We start from the raw sequence: 26,782 nt of genomic DNA on the forward strand, positions 1-26,782 counted from the left end.
GGGCTTGTCTGACGATATGTTTTGGATAGCCTCTTTCTTGTAATCGGGTAGCTAGTTCTTTACTCTTTGATATGTACTCGCTCATTGTGGAGCAATTTCTTCTTATGCGCAGGAATTGGCCATATGGAAGATTGATCTTGAGGCCTGAGGGGTGGAAACTGGAGTAGTCCAAAAGTGTGTTCTTTGATGTGGGTTTTCGGTACAAAGTTGTGCTTAAAGTCTTGTCTGGGTTTTTGTAAATTTCTAGATCCAGAAATGGTATTTTGTTCTTGTCGTGATCCATGGTGAATTTTATACAGTGGTTGCATGAGTTAAGCCATTGTAGGAAAAGGAGGAGGTCGTCTTCCGTTCCTTGCCATATCATAAATACATCGTCTATGTATCGTAGCCAACATTTGATCGACTGTTTGAAAATGTTCTGTTCGTTGTAGATGGAGTCCTTCTCAAAAGCGTCCATAAAGAGATTGGCTACATCGGGGGCAAAGGCAGCCCCCATACTGGTTCCATGGCATTGTTGATAAAAAGTCTGTTTGTAGACGAAATAATTCTCCATGAGGGCTATTCTTGTAACTTCAAGAAGAAATGCTGTGGGTGGTTCTACTTTTGGTCTTTTATCTAGGTATGTCTTGAGGACTTGCAAACACTCCATTTGTGGGATGCTTGTGTACAATGATTCCACGTCTAGAGTAACTAGTAGGTCTTCAGGTTCTACTCGTATGGTGTCCAACTTTCTAATCATCGCCGTGGTGTCCTGGATGTAGGAGGGCATCTTGCAGATAAATGGTCTTAGGAAGTAGTCGATGTAGATCAGGCTTGTCCAACCTTTTTGAATGTGGCGCCGAAGCATTAACTTTTTGTCACCCAGTGGGCCGGCGAGCCAAAAGTCAACAACCTCACCCAAAGCAGTATATTAAAAAGCGATATTGTGTGACCTTTGACACAATAGCATCACAGGCAGTGATAGCCATGCAGTCCCAAGGAAAGCTTTTGGTGTCATGGGCAGTGATCAAAGGTTAGTTGCTTGTGATTTCTTTCAGTGTCTATGTGTTAATATTTTTCTGAAATAGTGGGGGCGACCGAGCGTAGTGAGGGAGCTACAATGTTCTAGGGAGGGTTTGGGGGGGATCCCCCCCAAGAATTTATTTTCAAATATGGGGTTGAAATGGTGCATTTTACAGCAGAAAAGGTGACCAAAAACCCATAAGTGTACAATCAGTTCTAAAGGGGAACATGAAAATTCCATGTCACCAACAGCAGAAAAGAACATTTTACAACACAACACATTTTAATGATCAATGTGTCCACAGTGTAAGACAGCACTGTCACTGATGTAACACAATTTCATGCTGGTTGTACCCAAAATATGCCTCTGTAGCAACATGTCTATGCTGGCTGTTCCCAATTTAGGCCAGCATTGTCCTGTACAAAGCATGATTGATGCTGCCTGAGCATGTGCAGTGTGCCCAATACATATGGCAGCTTCTCTCTGTAATACACATTACTTCTGTGGTGATGAAAGAAGCATAATTCAATTCAACAGATAAAATGTGGAAAAACGATCACCCAAAGGTGAACCTAATTGAAGAAACGCAATGTGAGCACAATCTAAAAGTATGCAACCTAGCAGGCCTAGTGCACACTTTACCTTTTCTTTCACCAATAAATCGGGGGGGGAGAGCGCGAACACAGTCCCCCACTACCAGAAATAATGCAGTCGTGTATCCCGCATTTGGGAACATAGCAGGGGTCAGCAAATCCGATGTGCAATGGGTAAGCCTCACCCTGGGAGATCTGCCCTTGAGATCACATTCTCCCCTGCCAGCTAAGTATGAGTTGCATGCAAGAGGGCAGGGGTTGGGTCAGTTCTGGGAAGCCCTGCTAAGCGAGGGTGAGAAGGCAGGCCCTGACCCAGCCCCAACCCCCCAATCCCCGGAAGCTCTGAGCGTCTGCAGAGCTGCCTGTCCCGCGTGTAGGGGGAAGCTCCAGCAGGCAGAGCCCAGCAGAAGAGCAGATTGTAGCGCAGTTCCTTTCTCCCATCAGGTGCTGCTCGGCCCGAGATTTGTATAAATAGCAGGATGGCTTGAGCAGGCCTGTTGCAGTCTGTCCACTGGCCTGTCAGCCCCACACGGGCACATGGCCCTCCTGAGCGTAGCTGCTCAGCGCTGGCCCCATTCACACCATCATAACCATCCTGGACATCTTTGCTGTAACCATATGCCGTGTTGTGTCAGCCGAGCCTGCACAGCGCCAAAGGCAAGTATTCCCTTGTCAGGGCCCAGAGGTCACCGAGTCTTCCAGTGCCATCCACTTGGCATGGCCTACTGTTCCCAGCGTTTTCTACCCACAAATCAGCACCACTGCCAAACAGAACTGCATCATTGGGGCCCATCGCTGCTGCTCTCCGACTTGACCCCAGACCATGCTTCTGGTCTGATGTTGAAAAGCCTGCTCTGCTGAGATCCGAAAGACAAGAACTAAGGTATTTTGGGAACATAGTACTATTGTTTTTTGTGTTGCAACTGTACCAGCTCACACCTCTCCTGAAGGGTATAGGCTGCCCTCAGACTGCGCTACCAAAAGAGTGAAAATAAGTTATAACTGTTGGGCTTGCCCGTTTCACTTTTATGATTGGGATCACTGCTGCGTGGGTATTAAGCGCGTTATAAATAACCTATCATACCACTCGTATTTTCTCCAGAGCTGCAGCAACTATTCGAAGTGTACTCCGATCCATTTTGTGAACAAACTCAATCCACTAACAAACAAAAACTTTGGTTCCCATTGATTTGGATTTGGATTTTGTTTCCTTTCTATACATTTCTGGAGAGCATTTTTTGAAAGGTTGTTCTCGAGTGTGTAGATTATTTGCTATTGCCCACTTTTGCTGAATGGCAATTTCGACAAAACATTTTTTTGCCGCATTTTTTTACGCTTTTTTACCAAAAAAATATAGATGGTAATTTTGGGTAAGGTATATAGAAAGTGAGGGTGCAGGGGTTCTGCCACCGGTTTTTGTGGTAAAAAAAAGCAATAAAATTGACCCAAATGAATGTGGAGAAATTGGCATTCGCCATAAAAAAGGCAGAGAAAGTTTATTGATACGATTATTTATGTGTCCACAGGTCAATCACAGCATGGCTAGGATTTGTAAGGGGGCCATGATGATTGAATCGGGTTTACTGGTGAAAGGATGGTGATCCAGCACAGAGCGGCTCCTTTTGTGCCAATGTTTCCAAGTCTCCCCCCAAAAATATTGTGACTGATGATGCTGATAGCAGTCTAGAATTCTCATTCGTCTTGTTCTTTTATGTGTCCCGAATAGAGCACAGAGGAGTTTTGCGCACAGGCACATTAAAAAAAAAAAATGTAAAAAAAATGTTTTTTTATTTTTTTTTTTACACTCAAGCATTGTCCAACATACGGCCTGGCGGGCCACATAAAATGGCTTGGCGGGCCGCATTGTGGCCCGCGGGCCGTACGTTGGACAACCTTGATGTAGATGGACAGAGGTTCTAGCACTGAGCCTATACCGGCTACGATGGGTCTGCCAGGAGGTGTTTGTTGGTTTTTGTGGATTTTCGGAAGCAAGTATATAGCTGGGATGACCGGGTGTTGGTTGACTAAGAATAGTTTCTCGTCGTCATCTATCCAGCCTTCATCATGTGCATGGTTCATGAGACTTGTTATTTCTGACAATATCCTGGACGTTGTGATGGTAAGCTGTTTGTAGAACGATGTGTTTGAAAGTTGTCTGGTGACTTCTGTATCGTATAGGGTGTTGCTCCACAGTACTATACCTCCGCCTTTGTCGGCTGGTTTGATTACAAAGGTCTTGTTATTTTCTAAAGCCTTGAGTGCTAATCTTTCAGGAGATGAAAGATTATTTTTGAAAAAAGTTTTCTGATCGAAAGTTTTTTGTACTTCAGAGAGAATGCGATTCTCAAAAGATAGTATTTCAGGACATATCATTGATGATGAAGGGGTAAAGGTCGATGTGGGTCTTAGTCCTGTCGTTCCGCGACTTTCTTTTTCCGGGCTGTCCCTGAAGAAATACCGCAACCGGATGGTGTGAAAGAATTTTCGTAGTTCGACTTCCGTGTTGAAGATGTTGGCAGTGGTACTTGGGATGAAACTGAGACCTTTGCTTAGTACATCTATCTCGCTTGAAGATAGAATGTGTTCACTAAGGTTAAAGATAGGGATCACCATGTTTGCTGAGGTCGTGGGATCCACTGTCGTGTTCTCATGGGGTGCTGGCCTTGGTGTCGTGACCTGCCGCGTTGTCCCCTCCCTTGAAAACTTGAGGCCTGTTGTGGATTTGTCGATCCGCTGGTACTAGAATCTGAGTCACTGCTGTTAGAACTGGTAGAAAAGGTTACACATTTTTTCTTTTGTTGTCTCCGTGGGTTTTGTCTTGATGCGTTTGAGTTAAGCTGGTTGTAGAAGCCGGGGACCAAATAAGGATATGTCTTCTCTTCTTTATAGTTTTTGATGTCGTTTTGCAGTTTCCACAGCTTTTTGTCAATTGTGAATTTTTGAAATTTCTTAATTTCTTCTTCAATCTTTTCCAGATGGCTTTTTATGTCTGGTATTATAGAGTCCTTTTTTATTTGGTCCTCAAGGGTTTTTAATTCCAGTTGTTGCGTCTTGGTCTCTTCTTCCGCAGTCTCTATTACTAAAATGACCCAATCTCGTGAACATTTGTTACCAACGCCACTGAATTTGGTCATGAATCTCGGGTTGTCTAAGAAGACACGGGGTTTATTTTTTACTTGTAAACCTTCTGGTATAATGCCAGCTTTGAGATATTCTAGCATCAGTTGGCCGTGCGATTCTGTACGGATAAGTTTCTTCTTTTTTTGGAATAGGATGTCTAAGTCATCGAGTGCCGGATCTTTGGCTGGTGTGTCTGGGGTATTTTTAACCCCTAGTAACGACGGGGTGTCTAAAAGTTTTTTGTACAAATCATCGGAGAAACTTACTATATTTACGTTCTCCATTTAGTGTTAATCAAATTAATGATGCCCAACAACCAACTGATGCTAGAATATCTCAAAGCTGGCATTATACCAGAAGGTTTACAAGTAAAAAATATACCCCGTGTCTTCTTAGACAACCCGAGATTCATGACCAAATTCAGTGGCGTTGGTAACAAATGTTCACGAGATTGGGTCATTTTAGTAATAGAGACTGCGGAAGAAGAGACCAAGACGCAACAACTGGAATTAAAAACCCTTGAGGACCAAATTAAAAAGGACTCTATAATACCAGACATAAAAAGCCATCTGGAAAAGATTGAAGAAGAAATTAAGAAATTTCAAAAATTCACAATTGACAAAAAGCTGTGGAAACTGCAAAACGACATCAAACACTATAAAGAAGAGAAGACATATCCTTATTTGGTCCCCGGCTTCTACAACCAGCTTAACTCAAACGCATCAAGACAAAACCCACGGAGACAACAAAAGAAAAAATTTGTAACCTTTTCTACCAGTTCTAACAGCAGTGACTCAGATTCTAGTACCAGCGGATCGACAAATCCACAACAGGCCTCAAGTTTTCAAGGGAGGGGACAACGCGGCAGGTCACGACACCAAGGCCAGCACCCCATGAGAACACGACAGTGGATCCCACGACCTCAGCAAACATGGTGATCCCTATCTTTAACCTTAGTGAACACATTCTATCTTCAAGCGAGATAGATGTACTAAGAAAAGGTCTCAGTTTCATCCCAAGTACCACTGCCAACATCTTCAACACGGAAGTCGAACTACGAAAATTCTTTCGCAGCATCTGGTTGCGGTATTTCTTCAGGGACAGCCCGGAAAAAGAAAGTCGCGGAACGACAGGACTAAGACCCACATCGACCTTTACCCCTTCATCATCAATGATATGTCCTGAAATACTATCTTTTGAGAATCGCATTCTCTCTGAAGTACAAAAAATTTTCGATCAGAAAACTTTTTTCAAAAATAATCTTTCATCTCCTGAAAGATTAGCACTCAAGGCTTTAGAAAATAACAAGACCTTTGTAATCAAACCAGCCTACAAAGGCGGAGGTATAGTACTGTGGAGCAACACCCTATACGATACAGAAGTCACCAGACAACTTTCAAACACATTGTTCTACAAACAGCTTACCATCAATCCAACGTCCAGGATATTGTCAGAAATAACAAGTCTCATGAACCATGCACATGATGAAGGCTGGATAGATGACGACGAGAAACTATTCTTAGTCAACCAACACCCGGTCATCCCAGCTATATACTTGCTTCCGAAAATCCACAAAAACCAACAAACACCTCCTGGCAGACCCATCGTAGCCGGTATAGGCTCAGTGCTAGAACCTCTGTCCATCTACATCGACTACTTCCTAAGACCATTTATCTGCAAGATGCCCTCCTACATCCAGGACACCACGGCGATGATTAGAAAGTTGGACACCATACGAGTAGAACCTGAAGACCTACTAGTTACTCTAGACGTGGAATCATTGTACACAAGCATCCCACAAATGGAGTGTTTGCAAGTCCTCAAGACATACCTAGATAAAAGACCAAAAGTAGAACCACCCACAGCATTTCTTCTTGAAGTTACAAGAATAGCCCTCATGGAGAATTATTTCGTCTACAAACAGACTTTTTATCAACAATGCCATGGAACCAGTATGGGGGCCACCTTTGCCCCCGATGTAGCCAATCTCTTTATGGACGCTTTTGAGAAGGACTCCATCTACAACGAACAGAACATTTTCAAACAGTCGATCAAATGTTGGCTACGATACATAGACGATGTATTTATGATATGGCAAGGAACGGAAGACGACCTCCTCCTTTTCCTACAATGGCTTAACTCATGCAACCACTGTATAAAATTCACCATGGATCACGACAAGAACAAAATACCATTTCTGGATCTAGAAATTTACAAAAACCCAGACAAGACTTTAAGCACAACTTTGTACCGAAAACCCACATCAAAGAACACACTTTTGGACTACTCCAGTTTCCACCCCTCAGGCCTCAAGATCAATCTTCCATATGGCCAATTCCTGCGCATAAGAAGAAATTGCTCCACAATGAGCGAGTACATATCAAAGAGTAAAGAACTAGCTACCCGATTACAAGAAAGAGGCTATCCAAAACATATCGTCAGACAAGCCCGTAAGCGTGTAAAAAACACAAACCGAGAATCATGTCTTACACCAACCAAAAGAGACCAACTGGCGACCAAGATGACTTGCGTAACCACCTTTACGCCACTAAGCAACACCATCAGAAAGGTGATCCTTAAACATTGGGATATACTCCAAACCGACACTTTCAAACCAGAGAAACCAAGATTCGCATTCAAACGAAGCAGCAATCTCAAAGATCACCTGGTTCACACGTATTCGGAAGTTGAGACCCCAAGAAACCAACAAACCACTCTCTGGCACCTTCCGCCAGCAAAAGGACACTTCAAATGTGGAAATTGTTCGGTATGTTCCCTGACAGACAACCTCAAAACAATTGACCTGAAGGGCCAACAATGGACCCTAAATTCTTTCTCGAATTGTAAAACCAAATGGTCTGTTTACATAATCAAATGCCCCTGCAACCTCATCTACGTTGGCAAATCGAAAAGAGAGATTAGACAACGCATATGCGAACATCGTTCTTGTGTGCGCAACCAAGTAGACGACAAACCCCTAGTGGCACATTTCAAAGCCAAAAATCACACCCATAATGACATCTTCTGGACAGTTTTGCAAACAGTGGGGAACCCCTTTCGCGGAGGTGACAGGGACCTGGCCTTGCGCAAACTAGAACAGAAATGGATTTACCGTCTAGACTCTGTAAAACAGGGTTTAAACATTTCAATAGAATGGAATCTCTTTTTCAACAAATAAAAGCGATCCTTACCACCAAAAATCAGCCACGAAGCTTCTTTGGGTTTTTAGCCGTCCACCAAAGTGTACTTGGTAACAAAATGCTCATGTCTGTATGAATATGTCCATTCTATTGTTCAGTTCGAAAATATGCCACAATTGATGTTATTCTCACAATTGTCAATTTTGTTCATTTTTGAAAACTATATGTATAAATAGTCAAATTGCACGAAATGTACCGGTGTGCCATCCATACTGTAAACCGATAGCCTTTGCAAAATAACCTTCTGCCAATCCTGTCACATCTTTTGACATCTATACAAAATGCCATAATCGATGGTTTTCCTACAATTGTTAAATTTGTTCATTTTGAAAACCATATGTATGAACAGTCAAATTGCACTATATGTACTGGTGTGCTATCCAAACTGCTAGCCGTAATCTTTTGCGAAACTTTCTGCCAATCCTTCGACATCCAAATGTTTCCTTCACGACAATAGCAAATGTTTTATTTGTCGGATGCTAACCAGCGCAGTACCTTTATAAAGCATTAAATTGTAATCCACATGCTCATTTCAGTGCCTGGAAAACCCTCGTACAATACCCACCCTGGACTGACGTCCACACCGACTCATGCGCCTGTACACTAATCACCGACTCATGCGCCTGTACACCCAACACCCCGGCGACATGCGCATTGCAGCCTTTAAAATACGACTCGCCATCGCGCAGGCGCACTATCGTTTTCCGGAGGAGCACAGCTCATTACCCACAGAACAACTGGACCGAGCGCAGGAGGCAACACAGCTCCACAGTCGACTATCACCAGGTACCTGTGCGCGCCACTTTCGAGTCACCTCTTCAGCCACGCATGTTCATTTCCGCCATGCCCTCCGAAACTCAACCCCCTAGGTTCTAAGCCCAGGTTTTCAGACGTACGCTAAACCAACTTGACCTGCATCCATGTTCCACACGCCGTTACTAGGCTCCCCACATCAGCAGTGAGCTATTTCAACCCAACCAGCACTGGAAGCACCGCCAATCCTTTATACTAAAACTGTGCATGACCACTTGTACTCAACACAGGCGGTTTCTCACTACGGCACCGAATCACTTTATAGGCATTTGCAAACATTCGTTGCCCAATAGGGTAATCACCCTTTTTTTCATTTAATTGTTCACTTACAGCTCCTGACATCTGACGTTACCGCAGATGCCTGCCAATTAATTTGGACCTCAACCCAGACGTATAATTATCCGACCACGGTAGGTCCTTTTATTTGCAGCATTCTTTTTTCTTGAAAATCATACAAATCTTTGACAACACCGCCCCCAGACTAACCCAGTCCTCTCTCACAATATTTAGATGGACACACTTCACCATCATGACTCCAACCACAACGTATAAGTCCTGAAGACCGTTCGGTACATCCAAGCAGCGCGGCTCCACCTGGTACAGCCACTGCAACAACACCAATGAATACACTGAACCAGAAACACCAGTCTTTGTGTCGACAAAACGATCATATTGTGATTCCAAGCAATACATGTACTAAGTTTTCACTCTGCCTACTAACCCACGAAATAGCAGATATTTATGTGCTCACGGTTGCACATCCTGAATGCAATAGCACCCTTTTTGAAAATATGTCTCGTTTTCTGAAAATATGTTTATCGTGTTAGTGTTAAATAAACTTGTTTTTTCTTGATACTCTCGCCGTCTTTAATGGTGTTTGTCTTAATAAGCTAGCCATTACCTAGCTTCGCTGCAAATGTTGTGACCTCCTTTCCCGTCTTGGGTCAGGGTAGCCTTTTGACTCCATTTCCTCTTTCTCTTGAGAATAACAGACAACTTATTTCATATGGCTTGCCTCAATTTCAGGGCCTGGGCACAATGACAAATGTGCCAGCGACTAATCCAGATATCACAAGCTCGGCAGGAATGATTAGTGTGCAGACCATCCCTAAACATTCAGAGGCAGGTTCAAGATTTTTTTAAATATTGTTTTCTTATGTATGTAAACCAGACCCTGGGTTAGGTCTGAACAAAACTTTATTTTGAGAATCACTTCATCATATCTTCTCACATTCTGTTGCAACTTCCCCACCCTCTCTTGTAGCCAGTTCTCATCAGTGACAGTTTGCCTCTTCGCTTAACAGGTTGTATAGTCTGCCTACCTTCACTTTCCCCTTGCAGATGATACTTATTTAGCCCAGGAGAGCTAGAAATAGGTCCACAATCGCCTTTGAGGACAACAGCTAGTGAGTCCTCAACACCTTGTAGCATTTCCCCTCAGTACGATTAGGTTTATACTCATACCGCACAGTCCCATACTGCCTTACCATCCCAAGGCTGATCTACAGACTGGTTGCCTGTGTTGATCCACTGGGTGCAAAACATTGTATTACCCTTAACCATGAACCTAAACGTGCCCCAAACTGTGGAGGAGGTCCAATACTTTCTACCCTCGTCCAGCTGCCTCAGGCATTCTATCCATGTCGTCATGGCTTCCTTGGTGCTACTAAACACTTTTTAACCAGTCAGTCCTTATTCCCACATTATTGTCTCCCCAAAGTTGAGAAGACTTAGAGTCTCCTTCTCCATATCTCTCAACGCAGTTTCCCCCACATTCCCTTGCACCTCCAAAAGCTGGCTCAAGGTACATCCCCATTTTATATTTTCAGATACAGGAATCCAAAGTCCCACTTGCTCTTGCTTCCTCTCTGGGGTAGCTCATTAAAAGCGTGTCTTTCTGTTTCTTCTCCACAGCAATTTCCATCTCACTGTAGAGTAGGCGTAGAATTTTGTTAATGGCATTGAAAGGGGCACAACTTAAAATATAAAGTATTCTGGGAAATACATTGCCAGTCACACAAAAAATAAAGACAGCTCAAAATGCACTAAAAGGGACTGGGATTGTCATGAGATGTATGGCATCACTATGCTTTGAGCAACCCGTACCCCGTCTTGAAAATCGCTTAGTTCAGCAAATTATTCCTTTACAACAAATAAATAATGCAGCATCTAATGTTACTGAAAGACAAAGGAACTCATTCATTGGCATGGTAAAAAAAAAAGCGCCACTTTTTTTAAATAATAGAATTATTGTCATGTTTACTGCACGGCCAAATTCCAATTTCCGAGGTAAAGTGAAGTATTTACCTCCAACAAAAAATTGGCGGTAGGTCAACTTTTGTTAAAAAAAAAAGCAAATTTACTGTGCGGGACCTGCAGTTGACAAGAGCTGGATTCAAATTAAAACAGCCATGTTTGAATATTGTCTTGGGCATAGTTTCTGAAACATATCTGAAAACACAGTGATCAAATAACTTGGGCTAATCTAGGGTTAGGGAGCTAGGACCACGTCTACATGCTAGACTTGCTACAGGAGGCCAGTGCAATTGCATTTTTGTTATAAAATGGCTGGATAAAGTACAACACCTAAATAAAGGGGTTATCAGAGATCATGATCTGGCTGCGAAGTTGATGTTAATTGGTAGAGCAACATTTGTATGCATCCAAAATATATAATTCCTCGATGTAAAAAATATTTATCTACAATCATCTGGAATTGTGGCTACCATGGGAAAAGTTTACATGTCATAGGTTTCAAAATTAAAAAGCCACATACCTGTAAAAGAAAACAATGGGATTTTACACATTCCCTTTAAAACACATTTTCATCAACAAATAGAACATTTAAAAAAAGTAAAACTGAATGATGAAACTCCTGACCACCACACAATGAAACCGATTCACGCTGTTGACATCATTCTTACAGATGCGTTACAACTGAATATAAAGACTAACAACGTGCTATTTTCATAGATTTTTACTGATGATAGAATTGTAATGCTATTGTCAAGAGAAAAGCACATTTGTAGACATACTTTGAGAAAACAATTGCAATGAGGAAAGATCACAATAATCAGCCCTTAAGTGATTTATTTAACTGAGCACACTTGTTTGACCACGTACCCGGGGCTACCATAATTTCATGTTTCTTTGACCTTATCCTCAGGAACGTTAGGTCGTTTTGAGGGTCGATGTCTCTTATGGTGCTTCTGGCTTTCATTGAGAGCTGATGGAGAAGACCTGCATATTGCACTGTGGTGGAGTTATCCAGGGTTGTTCGAATTGGAATGCCTGAATATAACATATTTTAACACTATTATGTTAAAATATTATGCATGTGTACACCAAAGCAATCATTTCGTACAGTGATTTAAAATACATTCATGACAAAAAGATTAAAAGCAGAACTTGACACGTTTGGGATATTTTTCCCTAAAACTCTGATGAAGATATTTATCATTGTCCACATTATATAAAGTCTATTCCAGTAACTAACTTTACGGAAACAATAAAATATCCTGAGGATAGCATATGAGTTCCGAACCAAGAACAATCAATTGGCTAAGACTCGTTTTAAATTGCTTAAGGAAGCACTAGCTCCAAGTCCAATCGCTTACCAATCATACATCTATCATCTGATCTGCAAAGTGTGAAGTGCATTTAATAGGGCTATTGCATCACAGTTTTGCTCTGAGACTGAGCAATTGTAGTTTGGCTGGAACATAAAAGTTCCTTTAAGCAGAAGTAGTGCTTTATTTTTGTTGATGTGTGTCGGAGAAGAGTAAGAACACAAGTTACATGCCTAATATATTTTTTTTAAAAGACATTTATTTCAAGGGTGCAGTGGTGCAAGGATTATTTTGCAAATGAAAGTGCCCGCAGACTGTTCCTCTTCTACCTTCTGTTGGGGACACAAACATCTGCATGGTATCATGAAATCAAGAATATAGATTGCTTTTTGCCGTTTGTGCTCTTCCTGTGCGGCTACCTGCTTTATCCTGGAGGCCCAGCATATGCTGTGGACTTTGTGTATTATAACCAAGGCATGCAGGGTGTGTGGTGGCTATATAATTGTTAGTAGGTGTGAGTAGTAGTAGAAGGGGTACCTTTTCTCTCCATGTTAAATTTTGACAGGTGGCTAGCCCCCATTTTCCGGTTTTAGCCCAGCCCCTTTTACTTGGTCCTGCCTTTTTGATATCAATTGAATATAAAGTCGATATACATTTTATATACATGTTATTGCCCCCAATAATTTTTATATACATTTTAATAAAACATTGTATATACATTTTGATTAAAAATCTTATATTTTTAGTATAACTGTGTCTATACATTTTAATATCACTTTACATATATATTTTTATATAGTTTTTTTATATGAATTTTGATTCGAATGTTTATATACATTTGATATGAAATTGGATGCAAGTTCTATACATAGTATAGAGGACCCCATGACACCCCAGGCGGTTGACGGCATCCAAAAATAACCCTATACAGTGCAGTTCGCTTTATCAAGCAGCAACATCAAACTTTGATATACATTATGACATATATATTATAAATAGATGCTGCAGGGACACCCCCGACCTTGGATGGAGAGCTCCGATTGCAAGCCATCGCTGTCATTACTAACTGAATTAATAGCTGCAACCTTGCTGGCGAAGATAAAAAGGTGAGCTGTTTTTTATTTTCAAACTAAACATGTATATGATTTGGTGGTATTTCAAGACCTGTGTCAGTCTGTCAGGCTTTATGGGGCTCGAATTACATGTATAAAAAGCTAATACTACTCATGTACTCAGTCTTGACTCAACAAACATCGTGCCTAATTTCAGAGTTGTCTGTTTGAAACGAATAGGTTACATTAAAAGGTTTAAAAGAAGAGTGTTCCCAGAACGTATAGATACAAACACGTACAAAAATGGAGACATAGACTCATTCAAATAGAACATTCAACTAAAATGTGCCCCTGAAATAGGGACACTGCATGCTTGAAGCTGTAAATCCTGTGGTAGGCCGCATATCTGACTGACAACAAACTGTATACTTGTAGAGAAAGGAAAGGCAAGGCTCTTTTATTTTCATTCTCTCCACTCTGTCTGATTCTTCACAGTTTATCAAGCTTTCCTTTCAGGTAATACATTTATGTGGCTTTCTCACTGTCCAACAGGGGAGTGATGGCATTTTTTCAATTGCATTTTCACGTATTGTTTGAATAATCTAGTGTTCTTTGGTGTTTGTTTTGGCACTGTCAGCAATGTGGATTTTTTTATAGGTCACACAATGTCACTGCCTTTTATAAAATATGGCATGCAAAAATGAACTCTTTTACATAAATAGCAGCTTTTCAATGCAATGTCCCCGATCATATTCATCTTTACAAATCTTAATATATACGTGTCATTTCTTGTCATTAAACACAACATTGTCAATGGACCGAATTAACATAAAGTCAGTTCATTGCTGAAGCTAATGTACACATGCTACACTCCACTAACAAGGGATAGACCCCCCACCCCCCTCTCCCCCCAACCGTCCCGATTTAGTTCCAAGGCTCTTTTACATCCTAAATGAGGGCCAGGATAATTTAAATAATACTAGGAATGGTGTTTAACACCAAGAGGTAAAGAGCAAATTAGACTCGGGGCATGATTTACAAAAAAACAAAAAACAAACAAGTGAAAAGCCTCCCCGTAAAATGCGCTTTATATCACCAGGCCCTTAGCTGTTTGCCCCTGAAAGTTTATATCCATTGCCAGTCTACAGCCCAGGCTTCCCAACAGTGCAATTGTGGCCAAGTAACATTGGAGCCCCTCATTAATTTTTCATTCTTCTGTCCGCATTATTCTGCGTCAAGGGAAAGCTGGTGAATACTATTTTTTTTATATTTGCATATTTAGTTTAAACAGAAACCTTTAGCAAGATATATAACAAATTTGAAGTTATCCCATTTATCCCATTTATCGGAAGCCACAAGGCCCCAGTCTCTGCGTTATAGGCCGGGTTCAGTGCCCCGTCTTCGGAATGAGTTTTACTGAAGTCTAGCGACCAGAGAATTATTAAAGAATTTCACCACTGCTTTTATCAGGCTAGTTTGTGTCGCATTCAGCAAGTGGCACCACCATACTTCCGGGGACATGACTCTGAATTTTGCCAGATAAAGTACTGTGTCCTTTCCTGTGTTAGTGCGGTACAGGTTGTGTACAAGTGCACAAGGGTTTCCTGTGTGCCCCCCCCCTCCGCAGAATCTGCACGTATTCTCCAGGGTTTCTCTTTTTGCAGATGTTCTCCCGAAAGTTGCTTCCTTAGTTTTACAGAGATTCAGTCGCATCTACATGAACGGAGCTCTGAATACTGGGTCAGGGCATTGCGTTTCGCCTTGTTTTCTTGGTTCTGCTGGAAACTTATGTAGCTTGTACTTACTAATGCCTTCTAGGGTGTTGATCCAGTCTGCTGGCCAGAGCTTTTTCTTTACCTTCTCCGGGTTGGTTTGCAGTTCCTCCACTGTGCTTTCCATCAATAGCAATACGCTTCCACACACTTCTCCCCATTTAATCAGCACAGTGTGCTCTTTCCTCTCGAGACAAGGGAGTAACCTGTCTGTCGGAATCAATTTACTCAGCAGCCCTCCTGCGTTTAGCCGTACTCAGATTGATGTTTTGAGTACAACGTATGTAGTTGTTCAACCATATCTGGAGGTCAGTTCCAGGACTGTAACTTCTTCCAAAGACGACCTCTATTAATACTGTCAAATGCCTTGGAAAAATTGACAAAAGCCAGGTGAATCTTGGCCTTTGTTTGCAAGGTATTTGCTTTTAGTAAGGCTATTAAAAAGGCTGGAGGTGATGTACCTAATCCTTTTGTTGAGCCAGCCTGAAATGTGTCTTTGTGGCCGTTCCTTGAAGACCATTTCTTCAGTCTTTTGACGAGTAGGGAGGCGTATCATTTCCCCATAGTGTCCAACAGGGCTTTAGGGCGATAATTTCTCGGGTCACTCCTATTTCCATTTTATAAAGATTAGAATTACGTGCGCCCTTTTCCATGATGGAAGTATTGATTTAGACGCTAGAACGTTCTTAAGAACCAGGTCGAGCATGTTCGCCCATTCCCCTGAGTTTTCTTTCAGAGTCTTGCTGGAGAGGCCAACCGGGCCCAGCGCAAGTGAAGGATTTAATGATTGGATTTAATTCAGTAGGTTCTCGTAGTCATATGCCAATTTCCAAATGGTGGTGTTGTTTTTTGGAGGACTCCAAGTGGGTGACAGGTCTTTGAACAAGTCCTTGAAAAAGGACACCCAGTTAGCCTCAGTGACCCGTTTAATTGTTCCAGCTGCTCTGGCTGATGTAGACCCCTAATCATGGCCCATATTTCTGCATTCGACTTACTGGATAGTGCTCTTAACATCCTTTCCGCGTCCTGTTGGACCATGAAGTGTTTGATGAGCCACTGTCTGTAGTTTTCTTTTACTTTTTTGATCATGCTTGTTGAGCTTCCCGGGAGGAGCTTTAAGGATCGAATGAGTTTCTTCATCTCCCGTCTTTTCAGGGCCAGGCAATGGTCAAATGTGTGGTGGTGGGTGTATTGAGAAGGGTTCAGAGACTTCCCTTTTGTTTTAAATAAGGTAATGATTGGGACGTAGACTAGTATTTTCACTAGTCCACCACTTTCAGCCTTTTCCAGTCTCCCTCCGTAGATGGAGATGGTACGTTCTATTGCTGATTTGTTTATGCTCAGCCTGCCACCGTTATTTATCACCTTAAGGACCAGTTCTTGTTTGATGGTGGGGCGCTCCAAGTGTTGGGCCCAGGTAAGTTTCAGCCAGTTGTGATCACTTTCATTAGTATTCACGATCTCGAAGGAGATTATGGACCTCACTACAAGGTGGGCGGTAAGGGATTACCGGTACCGGTAAGGGCACCGGTACCGGTAATCTCTTACCGCCCTATTACGAGTTCCCTTTGCGGGTCCTCCCTTAACGCTTGGTTTTACCAGGCGTTAAGGACGGGACCCGCAAAGGGACTTTGGTGCTAATAACGGTACCGCAATTTGCCGTACCGTTATTAGCGCCTTCCCCATTCCCATTGAGCCCTATGGGGGCTCAAATGGGAATAGGGAAGGGCCCTGGTGAATGGGGAATTACCTCCCCCACCAACCTTGGAATGGGGCGGTAATAGCTCCATTCACCAGGGCAGAGTCGGTAGGGATTTGGAGGCAGCCATGGCGCCATGGTTACCTCCAAACATCTAATGAGGCCCTATCTCTTTGATTAGATTCTCTGAGACGAAGACAGTCAATTACTGACGACTGAGTCCCTCTGTGCCATGTGGGTTTTTGGGTGTTGTTCTTTTCAAAGTTGCTCATCATGATGTAGAGGTCACAACTTTTTATCAGGGCTTTGCATTCGAGACCTTTTCGAGTGCGGTTGCTTCTTGGTTTCCAGTTTCCATGTGTGCATTCCAGAATGGGTATACTAAATTAAAATACCTGCATAGGATGATGGACAAGTTCCCCATGGAGTAAGCTTCATCAATTGCGTCAGCCAGTGGACCAGCAGGTCTTGATTGTTGGGCTCCAATTGATTAAGGTCAAATGATGGACCTTCGAGTTACTTTGTTTGGAGCTTGTGTGTTTAAAGTGGTCTGTTGTATACAGGACCCTCTGTTTTTAGAGTGGGTTATTTCAAAACCAGCTTTCGTGTTGATCAGTTTCAACAGACCACCCTTTGGATGCCCCACATCTCCCATTGTTGCTGGGTTGCAGAGGATGGTAAATCTGTCTAAAGAGGTCGTAGACTGCAGCCATGTTTCCTACAGACAGATCAGGTCTAGATTGCCGCATTGAAGAGTCCAGCCCCACAGAAGGTGTGAAAATCCTCTGGTGTTCCAGGTTGCGTGTCGTAAATGGTTTGTAGGGGTGACTTTCCTCAGTCCCTGCTGCTTGCGCCGTTAAGTCGTCAAGGCAGGCGGAAGCCAAGCCCAGGAGTCTTCTTGCCTATTTGCGCTTGTGGGGCCCTGATTACATTCAATTTCCCTTGTCGCCCCATTTTCAGTTGTGACGTTGATGTCCGTCTGAGGTTCATTTTCTATACCTCGAGTGGCAATAGCCTCTCATCTTCATGGTCTTTCCTGCCTTCTATACAAGCTTTTTGTTCGTTATCCTGGTCTATTGTTATGGGTCTTTTGTTGCATGTTGTACTTGTCTTGTGACCTTTAGTATTTGATCTGCAGTTTCTAAGGATAGTGTTTTCTTCTCCACAGCGTTTCTCTTATGATTTTGTTGCTAGGCGCGTCAGGTCATAGCCCAGCTGCAGAAAGTTTGAGGCTGTGGAAAGCATCACGTTTTTCACTATTTTTGAGCGCAGATGTAGGTGGACCAGATCGGCTCTATCTTCTTGTCTGAATTTGTCTACCGTCATCTGTGATAACCTCTTTCAACTGGGGTATACAATGGCAAAGTGTGATCACAATATGTCTATTAAGTATGATGCCATCCTCTTCATCCACCAATCTTTCCAACCATACCCATTGGTCATAATCTTTGTGCAATCGTTCAGAGGCAGGCCACCACTGCTCAGACTTATCCTCACTCCTTTCTTTAAGAGGGCGGTCTGATTGTTGGGTCTTCGGTAAAAAGCATTACCATTTGTGCGGCTTGTTCGATCAGAGCTCATGTTGCAGTCCCTTGCTGGCTGGAGGTGTAAGATGTTCCGGGTCCTGGAGAGTTTCTTGCCGGAATTAGGGGCACTTTGAGGGACCTTTTCTCCTACCGGTAATATGTCTGAATGGCTCTTTTGTTTTGCAGTATTGTGCTCGTTTTAGAATGTTTAATTGCAAGTTCATGCTTCTCTGCCCGCGTGAGAAAAGTGGGGACCGGCTTAGTGCACTGTCTGCTGAGGCAGGTTGACACACCCCCGTAGGTTTGTGAGACACAAGGTCTACATTTGATCTTGGTGCCAGAATATCGTCTTCGTAATCTTCAATTGAGTAGGTGGAGAGGTCTAGGAGAGGGTTTAGATCCTCTTCCATTGGCGGATCTTTTTGTATATCTTTTCGTTCGTCTCGAATGGGTGATGTATGTTTTTAACTTTTTGCACCTTTCCGCTTTCCCTTCTCTTTCTTTCAGTGGGGTTGTCAGCTTCTTGTAAAAGTTCCCAGATTCATTGCCTCTTGCCTGCTGGGTTTGTTTTGATTGGGCTCACCAGTGAGATAGTCTCTAGTCTCTTCCTACGTTTAGCACCAAACAAAGCGTATGTTGGTTTTCACTTATCCCTTTCCTTTCCTCCATCTGCCTGGTTCTGCTCCAAAGCATCTGTCAGCTCCTCAGTGATTATAGTTGGATTTATGATTTTGTTTCCTCCCTGTTCAACTTCTTCAGTGCTATGGCCACAATCTCCTGTTCATGGCCAGTGGTACGTTTTACATCCAAAGTTTTCAGGCTCTGGGTTGGACCCGTTGTTGGCTTATTCTTCATCATCCTTATTTCTTTCCTCTCCTCCTCATTGTTAATGTGTTGTGGAACTGTTCTAGGCCTTCTACTCTAAGAAGATGTAAGTTGAGGGGCTCTTAGCTCTTCAAGGCCTGCTATAGAACTGGCAGTGATGTAGCCTTCAAGAAAAAACTGTTTGGTATTTACCATTGCCAGCCGGGTTGTCTGGTTGGATAAAGAGTCATGTACAGCTTCAAAGAGCTTCATGAACGGAGCCATGGCAATCATGATCACCGAGTCAGGGGGTCTTGTTTAGGCAACTTAGTTTTTGCGGTGGAAGATCGGTTGTCAAAGTTCTTCCCTTTCCCTGAACCTGACTGTTGTAGGGGGCTTTAGGTGACATATTGGATGGAAGAAGCGTCCAGTGAGACGGTTCATTTGAAGTGGCAGGTGGAGGGTTAAGAGCCTTTGGTGGTCCTCTGGATTCCTGGGAGAGCTCCAGGTCCTTGTCTGCCATTTCCTGATTTTCAATGTTGTCTGTGGATTTATCTGAATAGTGCCCTCTTGTTGGACATTTTGTATTCTTAATCGGTCTTAAAACTATTGTCATTGTTCCTGTTAGGTTCCCATGGGCCAGCCTTCAAGGACCTAATCATCAGGCTCATGTCAGCTACATCTTGCTGTATGCCTTGAAGGGTTTCCCGTAGTGCTCTGTCTTTTGAACTCTCCTCAGTTTCTGTGCAGTGTGGCGTCACCGTACCGGAGGTTGCTTTCCCAGATGCTTGGTCCTTGCAGATATGCGTAAAGTACATCGAAAATAGTTCTGAATGCAAGTCCAATCTTAGTCTTTGTTGAGCTAGAGCTTTTTCTAATGTTTGTCCACCCTGCGAGAAGGAGCTTTTTAGGCCTGTGCGTGCCAGGTCAGGAGAGATCGCCATCTTCTACTGTTTCCAGTCCTTCCAGTAATTCGTTGTCCGTTAAGTCACTCGTCCGAGGAATATTGCAAGATGACTCTGGTAGGTTATACTGTGCCTGACTGGTCTTTGGGCAGGGCTGATGTACCCCACCTCCTGACCGACCGGATTGTTAACTTTGTCTTGGTCGCCCCCACTGGCGGCATGGTCCGCCCTTTCCAGTTCTATTTCAGGAACGGTGTTATGTCTTGAGTTGTTCGGGTCTCCCGTATCTGTGTGTTTGTGTTGAGCAAGCTCTTTGTTTTGGAGCCTCTGGGTTTGAAGGAGGCCAGTTTCATTCGTCGCCAGGTCTCGCTAAAACGCCTGCTAGCCATATGCAGGTTGTAGTTTCTCTGCCCGGCCTTCTCATTTTCGAGTGGCATCGTGTTGGGAGGAAATCCACATATGGATTTTTCATGCGTAGGTGTTCCAATTAGACCGAACACTCGCTCCAACCTCTTGAACACTCAATCCTGGTTACGGAATGCCCAAAGCCCCTCCCATCACAATCTGGGCTACTAACGGAGATGGGAGCCCCGAAAAAGCAGTAGGAGTGTCTCCCGACAGTGACCGTTGGGTGGCCTGAAAATGGCAGGCTCCCCGCTCCGGCCCCATCTTTCCGATCAGGCTCCTTCCCACGTTGCCTTCGGGGATGCCCCCGTCGGCTGGCTTCTTCCCGGGCTCTCCCGCGGGGCCCGACAGCGCTTCTCCACCAGCCTTTGCCCAGATCATGAGCGCGTCCACGCTTGGACCTCGGCGGGGAACCCGGGCCCAGACCTAGTGACGTGAGCCAGATCCTGTTGCAGAGCCTCCCCCGGCCCGGCGCCTCCAGCCCGCTTTGGCACCTCCGCCACCCCCCCAACCTACTTGCCAGATCCGCAGTCTGCAGAGGGTGCTGGCAGCCGCTTCTTGGATCTCCCAGAGCCTGCCTTTTTCTGGCTGCGTAGTGCGGCCCTGCCTTGCGGGACAGCTGGTCTCCTCCTTCGGGGGCGTAGGAGGTGAGGGAGCCGTGGACAGGCGCTACCTTGGGAGGGGTGCACTCCCCCTCACCCCACTCCACCTTACCTCCACAGCAGTGTCGGTGCTCGGGAGGGGAGGCCTCAGCAGACGGCGGCGGCACCAAGCCTCTGTGTTTTCCAGCCCCCGGCATGTCAGGAACTGCCGAGGACACTGAATTGTTTGTTCCGCTCAGTGATGGGCCCGAAAGGCGCTGCGCCCTTACGACACCGAAGCGGGGTATTTCATCTCCCCCATGGAGCCCCAGCATTAGATGGAACACTATGACCCACCCCTGCGCAGGAAGCAAGCTAACTAGGGTCCACTCTTCTGGTTGCTCACCCAGACCTGGGGATTCTTCACCCAGACCTGGGGATTCTTCAACCGCCTGTGCCCCCTACCGCCTATGCTGCAGCCTCATAAAGGTCACCACTATCGCTGCCTCCCTATTATGGTGACTCCCAGCAAAGAGCCTTCCTTCAGCATCCTTCGGAGCACATGTGCTCCACATCGCTCTCAGGTAGTGAGTCAGACCACAAGGGGCCCAACAAGCACCTCGGAGGACTACATCCAGCTATAACCCAGATCCCCCCCCCTCGCTGGGGGCCTCGCCATTTGAAGAAGAGGATTGATCCACCTTAAACCACTGAACTTATTCTGCCTCCCCCTGGAGCCCAAGTGGTTCCCTCCGCGGAGTCCCGGACCCCCAGAATTCCCACTGCAGTCCGGCTGAAGACGACACCTCTTGGCTTCCTGGGGTGCCCCTGGCCACCTCCCAACCCCCATCATCAACAGAACGGTGTGGCCTAACCTCCACGCTTTCCCTCACGGAACTCTCTGCAACTGGTGAGTAGAGTTTCAACAGCAATCATAGGTTTGGGAGTCCCTCTTACTCCCCCTTCTGCGGGCTACTTACCTCTCCACCATAGCAAGGGATGCCCACCCCATCTGCTCTTCTCCTGGGGCGCTCCGGCCCACTCCACTTCCCCGCTGCCACTGCAGTAAGGTGGTGTGGGCCCCCAGCTAGCACTCTGGGGCCCTCCACGATTCACCTATCACAGCACCCTTCAGCCAACACCCGCACCCTTATATAAACCTAGCTAGGGGCCGCCTCCTACACCGGAACCATGGCTAAGTCTCTGAAACCCTCTAAATCAGCGGACATCTCCACTATGCTCCTGGCAGCGGATAAGGGGTCGAAAGCGGACCTATCAAAAATTCACGCCTCAAAAAACTTCAGATGAGAAAGGGACCCTCGCTACCAAAGAAGACATGTAAGCCTTCATGTCCAACATTAAAGCAGAGTTTAGATCCTGCACGTCAGAACTTACCGCTAAGCATGAACAAACTGAGCAAAGGGTCAGTGACATCGAGCACAGGATGGGGGAGTCTGAACACTTGACCCAGGAACACTCCAACTCACTGGTGGACAGGTCTGAGATCCTCGAATACAAGCAGGAAGATCTAGAAACCCACGCCTATCGCAATAACCTGCACATCCGAAGGGTTCCCTCCTCCAGCCCCGACAAGGACCTACCCGAGTATGTGGGCAATTTTTTCCAGTCGCTGCAACTGAACCTAGACGACACACAGCTATTACTCGATCGTACCCATAGACTGCGCCCACGTCGGGGAACCGAGTCACCTGCAATGAACTATCATTCCAGGGCTCCCCACTCCAAATTTTCCAGGACCTCTCTCCTCTGACCCTGCAGAAGCGCAGAGCGTTGTGCCCCCGAATGCTTTTCCTCCAAGACCAACTGATCCGCTCCAGACACACCTACAATTCTCACACAATGGCACCCCGCGAACCATCAGCCACCTCGAAGATGCAGCATCGATCCTGCGTCCCGGTTCTCTGGGGGGCACAGGATCCTCCTCTTCCGGCCGAAAGACTTCCGAGCCGGGCACAGCAGCTTCCCCCAGGCCTGGACGCGCTCCTGGACAAGAGTACAGAGGAACCGCAAAGCTGAATGAAGATCACGGAATCCTTATAGGATACATGACATTGGAACTCATTAAGCTTGCTGTGGGCCCCATGCGGTCCATACCCACCCCCAGGGTGGATGTCACCGTATTACCTGTGGAGTGATATTCAACCACTTTGGCTGATGAAAGCTTGGGTGGCAAGGGGAGACACTGATAAGTTAAAATCGGGCTCCCTGGCCACGGTTCTGGCCCCCCGTTGGAGGCCATTGTTTGAAGTTCATACCTCCCGTTGGAAATTATTTGAAAAACCTCAGCCTCAGGAGAACCTAAAGCCGCTTGCCCCCCACGACTATGGCTGACTTGACCCCCATTCAACCCCCCTCCCGCAGCAAGAAACCCTAGAGGACCAACCCCCACACCTAAAACTGAAGTTCACCACCCTAAATGTCAGGGTTCCTAAATTCCCTGCCGAAAAGGAAATCGGTCCTGCAGAGGCTGCAGGACAAGGGAACCTCAGTAGCTTTCCTGCAAGAAACCCACTTGATCCTGGCAGACTTCTCCCACCTGTGCTGCGGACCCTTTCCTTTACAGTTCTTCACTTCCAACAGCACCAAGAAGGGAGGCACCGCCATCCTTTTCGCAAAGGAGATGAAACCGCAGGTCCTAGACTCACTACGATGCCCGGAGGGCCGCTTCATCGCAATTAAGTGCATTATTTTTGACCAACTCTACACTCTTATCTAAGCCTACGCGCCGAACGAGCATTAGGAGGGGTTCTACCGTGACCTAGAGGAGTCTCTCCTCCCATTCATTGACGGGCAAGTCGTCATTTGGGGAGACTTCCAACAGGGCCCCGGACCCACTCAAAGACAGATCGCACCCGCATCATCCAAGGACCTTAGACTGGCGAAAGACCTCCTCCACCTGTTTCGAACGCTGGATGTCATTGATACCTGGTGGGTCCTATTCCCGGAAGAGAAGAACTTCACCTTCAACTCATATGTGCACCGCACCTTCTCCAGAATTGACCCCCCAGATCCTGGCTTTCACGGACAACGTCGCCATTGGCCCCCGGATCCTCTCAGACCATGCTGCGGTCTCTCTGATCCTGCGAGCTCACAACCCAGACCACCCCCCTCGCCGCCAATGGAACCTATATGACCCTATTCTGGGTGATATGGCGGTGAGGGACTCCATCGCCAGAACAATAAAAAACTTCTTCATGGAAAACCACAACGAGGATACCTCCCCAGCCAACACCTAGGACGCCATGAAAGCGGTGCTCAGAGGGGAACTATCGCCCAAATGAAAGCAGGCGACCTGCGCCGTTCTGGAAGCCGAAGTCCGAGAGGCGGAGGCCATTCACAAATGAAAGGGCTGGTCCCCGAAATCCTATAGGGCCTTACAGGTGGCGAGGAAGAGACTGGAGGCGCACTACGCTGATGCCACGGCAAACTTACTAACCAGAACAAAACAATGGTACTATGTTAACAACAACAAAGCCAACAAGCTGCTGGTAAATAAACTGGCCAAAGTGAAGAAAAGAAATACCATCCTGGGCCTCCGCGATCCTCAAGGAGTGGTCCAATTTGCAGAACGCGAGAAGCTACGCGTGGCGGTTGCCCACCAATCGGAGATATTGACGGCAGTCCCGAGGAACCTACACGAGCAACAGTCTTACATTCGAGAGGGAGCTCTCCCACTCCTAACCCCCGCGGCAAGAGAAGGACTCAAATCGCCCATCACATGCGAAGAAGTCGAGGAAGCCATAAAAAGCCTGAAATCGAGGGCCCCAAGCCCAGGTTGGTTTTACACCCGATTCTACAAACTCTTCCGCTCTCAACTGGTTGGCCCCTTAACCCGGCTCTTCAACTCGTTCGCTGCCACTGGAAATATCACCCCAACTACGCAGGAATCCATCACTGTCCTAATCCTCAAGCCCGGGAAAGATCCTAAGGACAACAGCTCGTATAGACCCATCTCACTATTAAACCTAGACGTCAACATACTCCAAGATTCTGACCAACCGCCTTGCACTTGTCCTCCATAGCATTATAGACCCAGACCAGACGGGATTCATAACCCACAGATCGACGGGAGATAGACCTAATACAGATCGCCAATCAGGAAGTGCAACAAATCGCCCTGCTGGCCCTAGATGCAACCAAAGCCTAACTCGTCCTGCTGGCCCTAGATGCAACCAAAGCCTTCGACAAAGTGGATTGGACTACGCCTCACCTTCAGCTTTGGCCCGACTTTCCAGAAAATGGTCCAGGCTAATTATCAGGCCCTCAATACATGGTTGAGAGTCAACAAACTCTTGTCGGACCCAATCCCTATTACGTATGGGACGAGACAAGGATGTCCCTCTGCTTTTTGCCTTAGCCATGGAACCCCTGGCCCAGCGCATTAGTCGACATCCTCAAATCAAGGGCCCCCAGATAGGCCCTGCCCAGCATAAGATTGCCCTCTACACTAATGACGTGCCGTTGACCATAAATGACATTAAGGCGTCCATGAAGGCGGCCCTGGCCGAAATTCATAGTTTCGGGAGGGTATCAGGTTTCGTCATCAATTTTGAAAAATCGGTGGGCCTGGGCCCAGGCGAAAGAGAAACCATAGAGATGCAAAGCCCATTCCAATGGAGCACCAACTCTATCCCATACTTGGGGGTCCAGATCCCCGTCCACCCAGAAAAAGTATACCAGATGAACTTTCCTCCCCTCTTTGAAGAATTGGAAAAGGACCTTGACCGCTGGCAGCTGCAAGAGATCTCCCTTTTGGGCCGCATTACGGCATGCAAGATGAACCTCCTCCCATGGTTCCTATACGCCTGCTCCTCCCTACTCACCTCAATTCCGCTCCCCCGCCCCTGCAATGACTGCAAAGGAAAATGATTGACTTTATCTGGAAGGGCAAGAAAGCGTGCATCCCCAGGAAAACTATGATAGGCAGCGTGAAATTGGGAGGATTAGGAGTCCCAGACCGGCGGTTGTGTTAGCCGGGAGTTCATAGGCAGAACACTGACTTGTAGCGAGCAATGAAGCGAGGTCTTACCTACCTGAAATCAGGTATGCCGCCGTTAGCCGCTGTACTCAAAAGTACTTCTGCTGGGGGGGTGTGCCTAGCAGCGCGATGAGGAAGACGTAGCTCTCCGTCGCTTCCGCGATCGCCGCATGAATCCCGATAAATCGCATGATATCGCTAATTATGAAATGTAAAAACAACCTCTATGCTTAGCGGGAACTGTGGTGCTCACTCGGTCCAGGCAGTGAAAATATTCGGAAGCAGGGCACAGAGATACGCCGAGGCGAAGGTGGAAGAAGAGCCGCCTGGCGCCCTCCTAAAATGGCCGCCTGAGTGAAGAGACTTTACTAACGGCACGCACTGGGTGACAAGGTGCTGCGACGGTCTCCGCCGAGGAGAAGACCGCGGAAGGAGCTGGGCGATCCAATGCGAAGCTTGAGAGGCGGCCTCACGGCGAACCGGACCCGGAGCTGAGCGGAACAGCGGGGGAGGTGGACAATCCGCCCTAGCCCCGACGGTCCGGGCCCGGGCCTCGCCCTGCATCAAGGCGGCTGAGGTAGGGCCCTGCAAACGAGCGCCTCAGCACCCCTCCTCCCCTCCCCCCAGGATACGAACTGGCCCAGGCGAGTGGTTTCCCCACCCGCCATATCTGTGAAGAGGAGCCGGGCCTAGTCAAGAGCGGCTCCCGGGTCTTTCCCATTAATCCACTCCAGTGCACAG

The 26,782-nt window shown here is 45.9% G+C and overlaps 1 protein-coding gene and 1 non-coding gene across 2 annotated transcripts in view; both read right to left on the reverse strand.

The window, feature by feature from the left end:
* The window catches only part of DYNLRB2 (dynein light chain roadblock-type 2), a 168,224-nt gene that overhangs the window by 34,457 nt on the left and 106,985 nt on the right, over positions 1–26,782 (reverse strand). The window contains exon 3 of the mRNA XM_069652865.1: positions 11,853–12,020. Coding sequence (XP_069508966.1) covers positions 11,853–12,020 — 168 coding nt within the window. The remainder of the gene's footprint in view (positions 1–11,852; positions 12,021–26,782) is intronic.
* Positions 1,669–1,830, reverse strand: LOC138462241 (U1 spliceosomal RNA). The gene has a single exon (XR_011264849.1). It is a non-coding gene; the product is annotated as a U1 spliceosomal RNA (small nuclear RNA).

This window comes from Ambystoma mexicanum, chromosome 1p (genome assembly GCF_040938575.1).
Source record: "Ambystoma mexicanum isolate Mex_15411 chromosome 1p, UKY_AmexF1_1, whole genome shotgun sequence".
Classification (NCBI taxonomy): Eukaryota; Metazoa; Chordata; class Amphibia; order Caudata; family Ambystomatidae; genus Ambystoma; species Ambystoma mexicanum.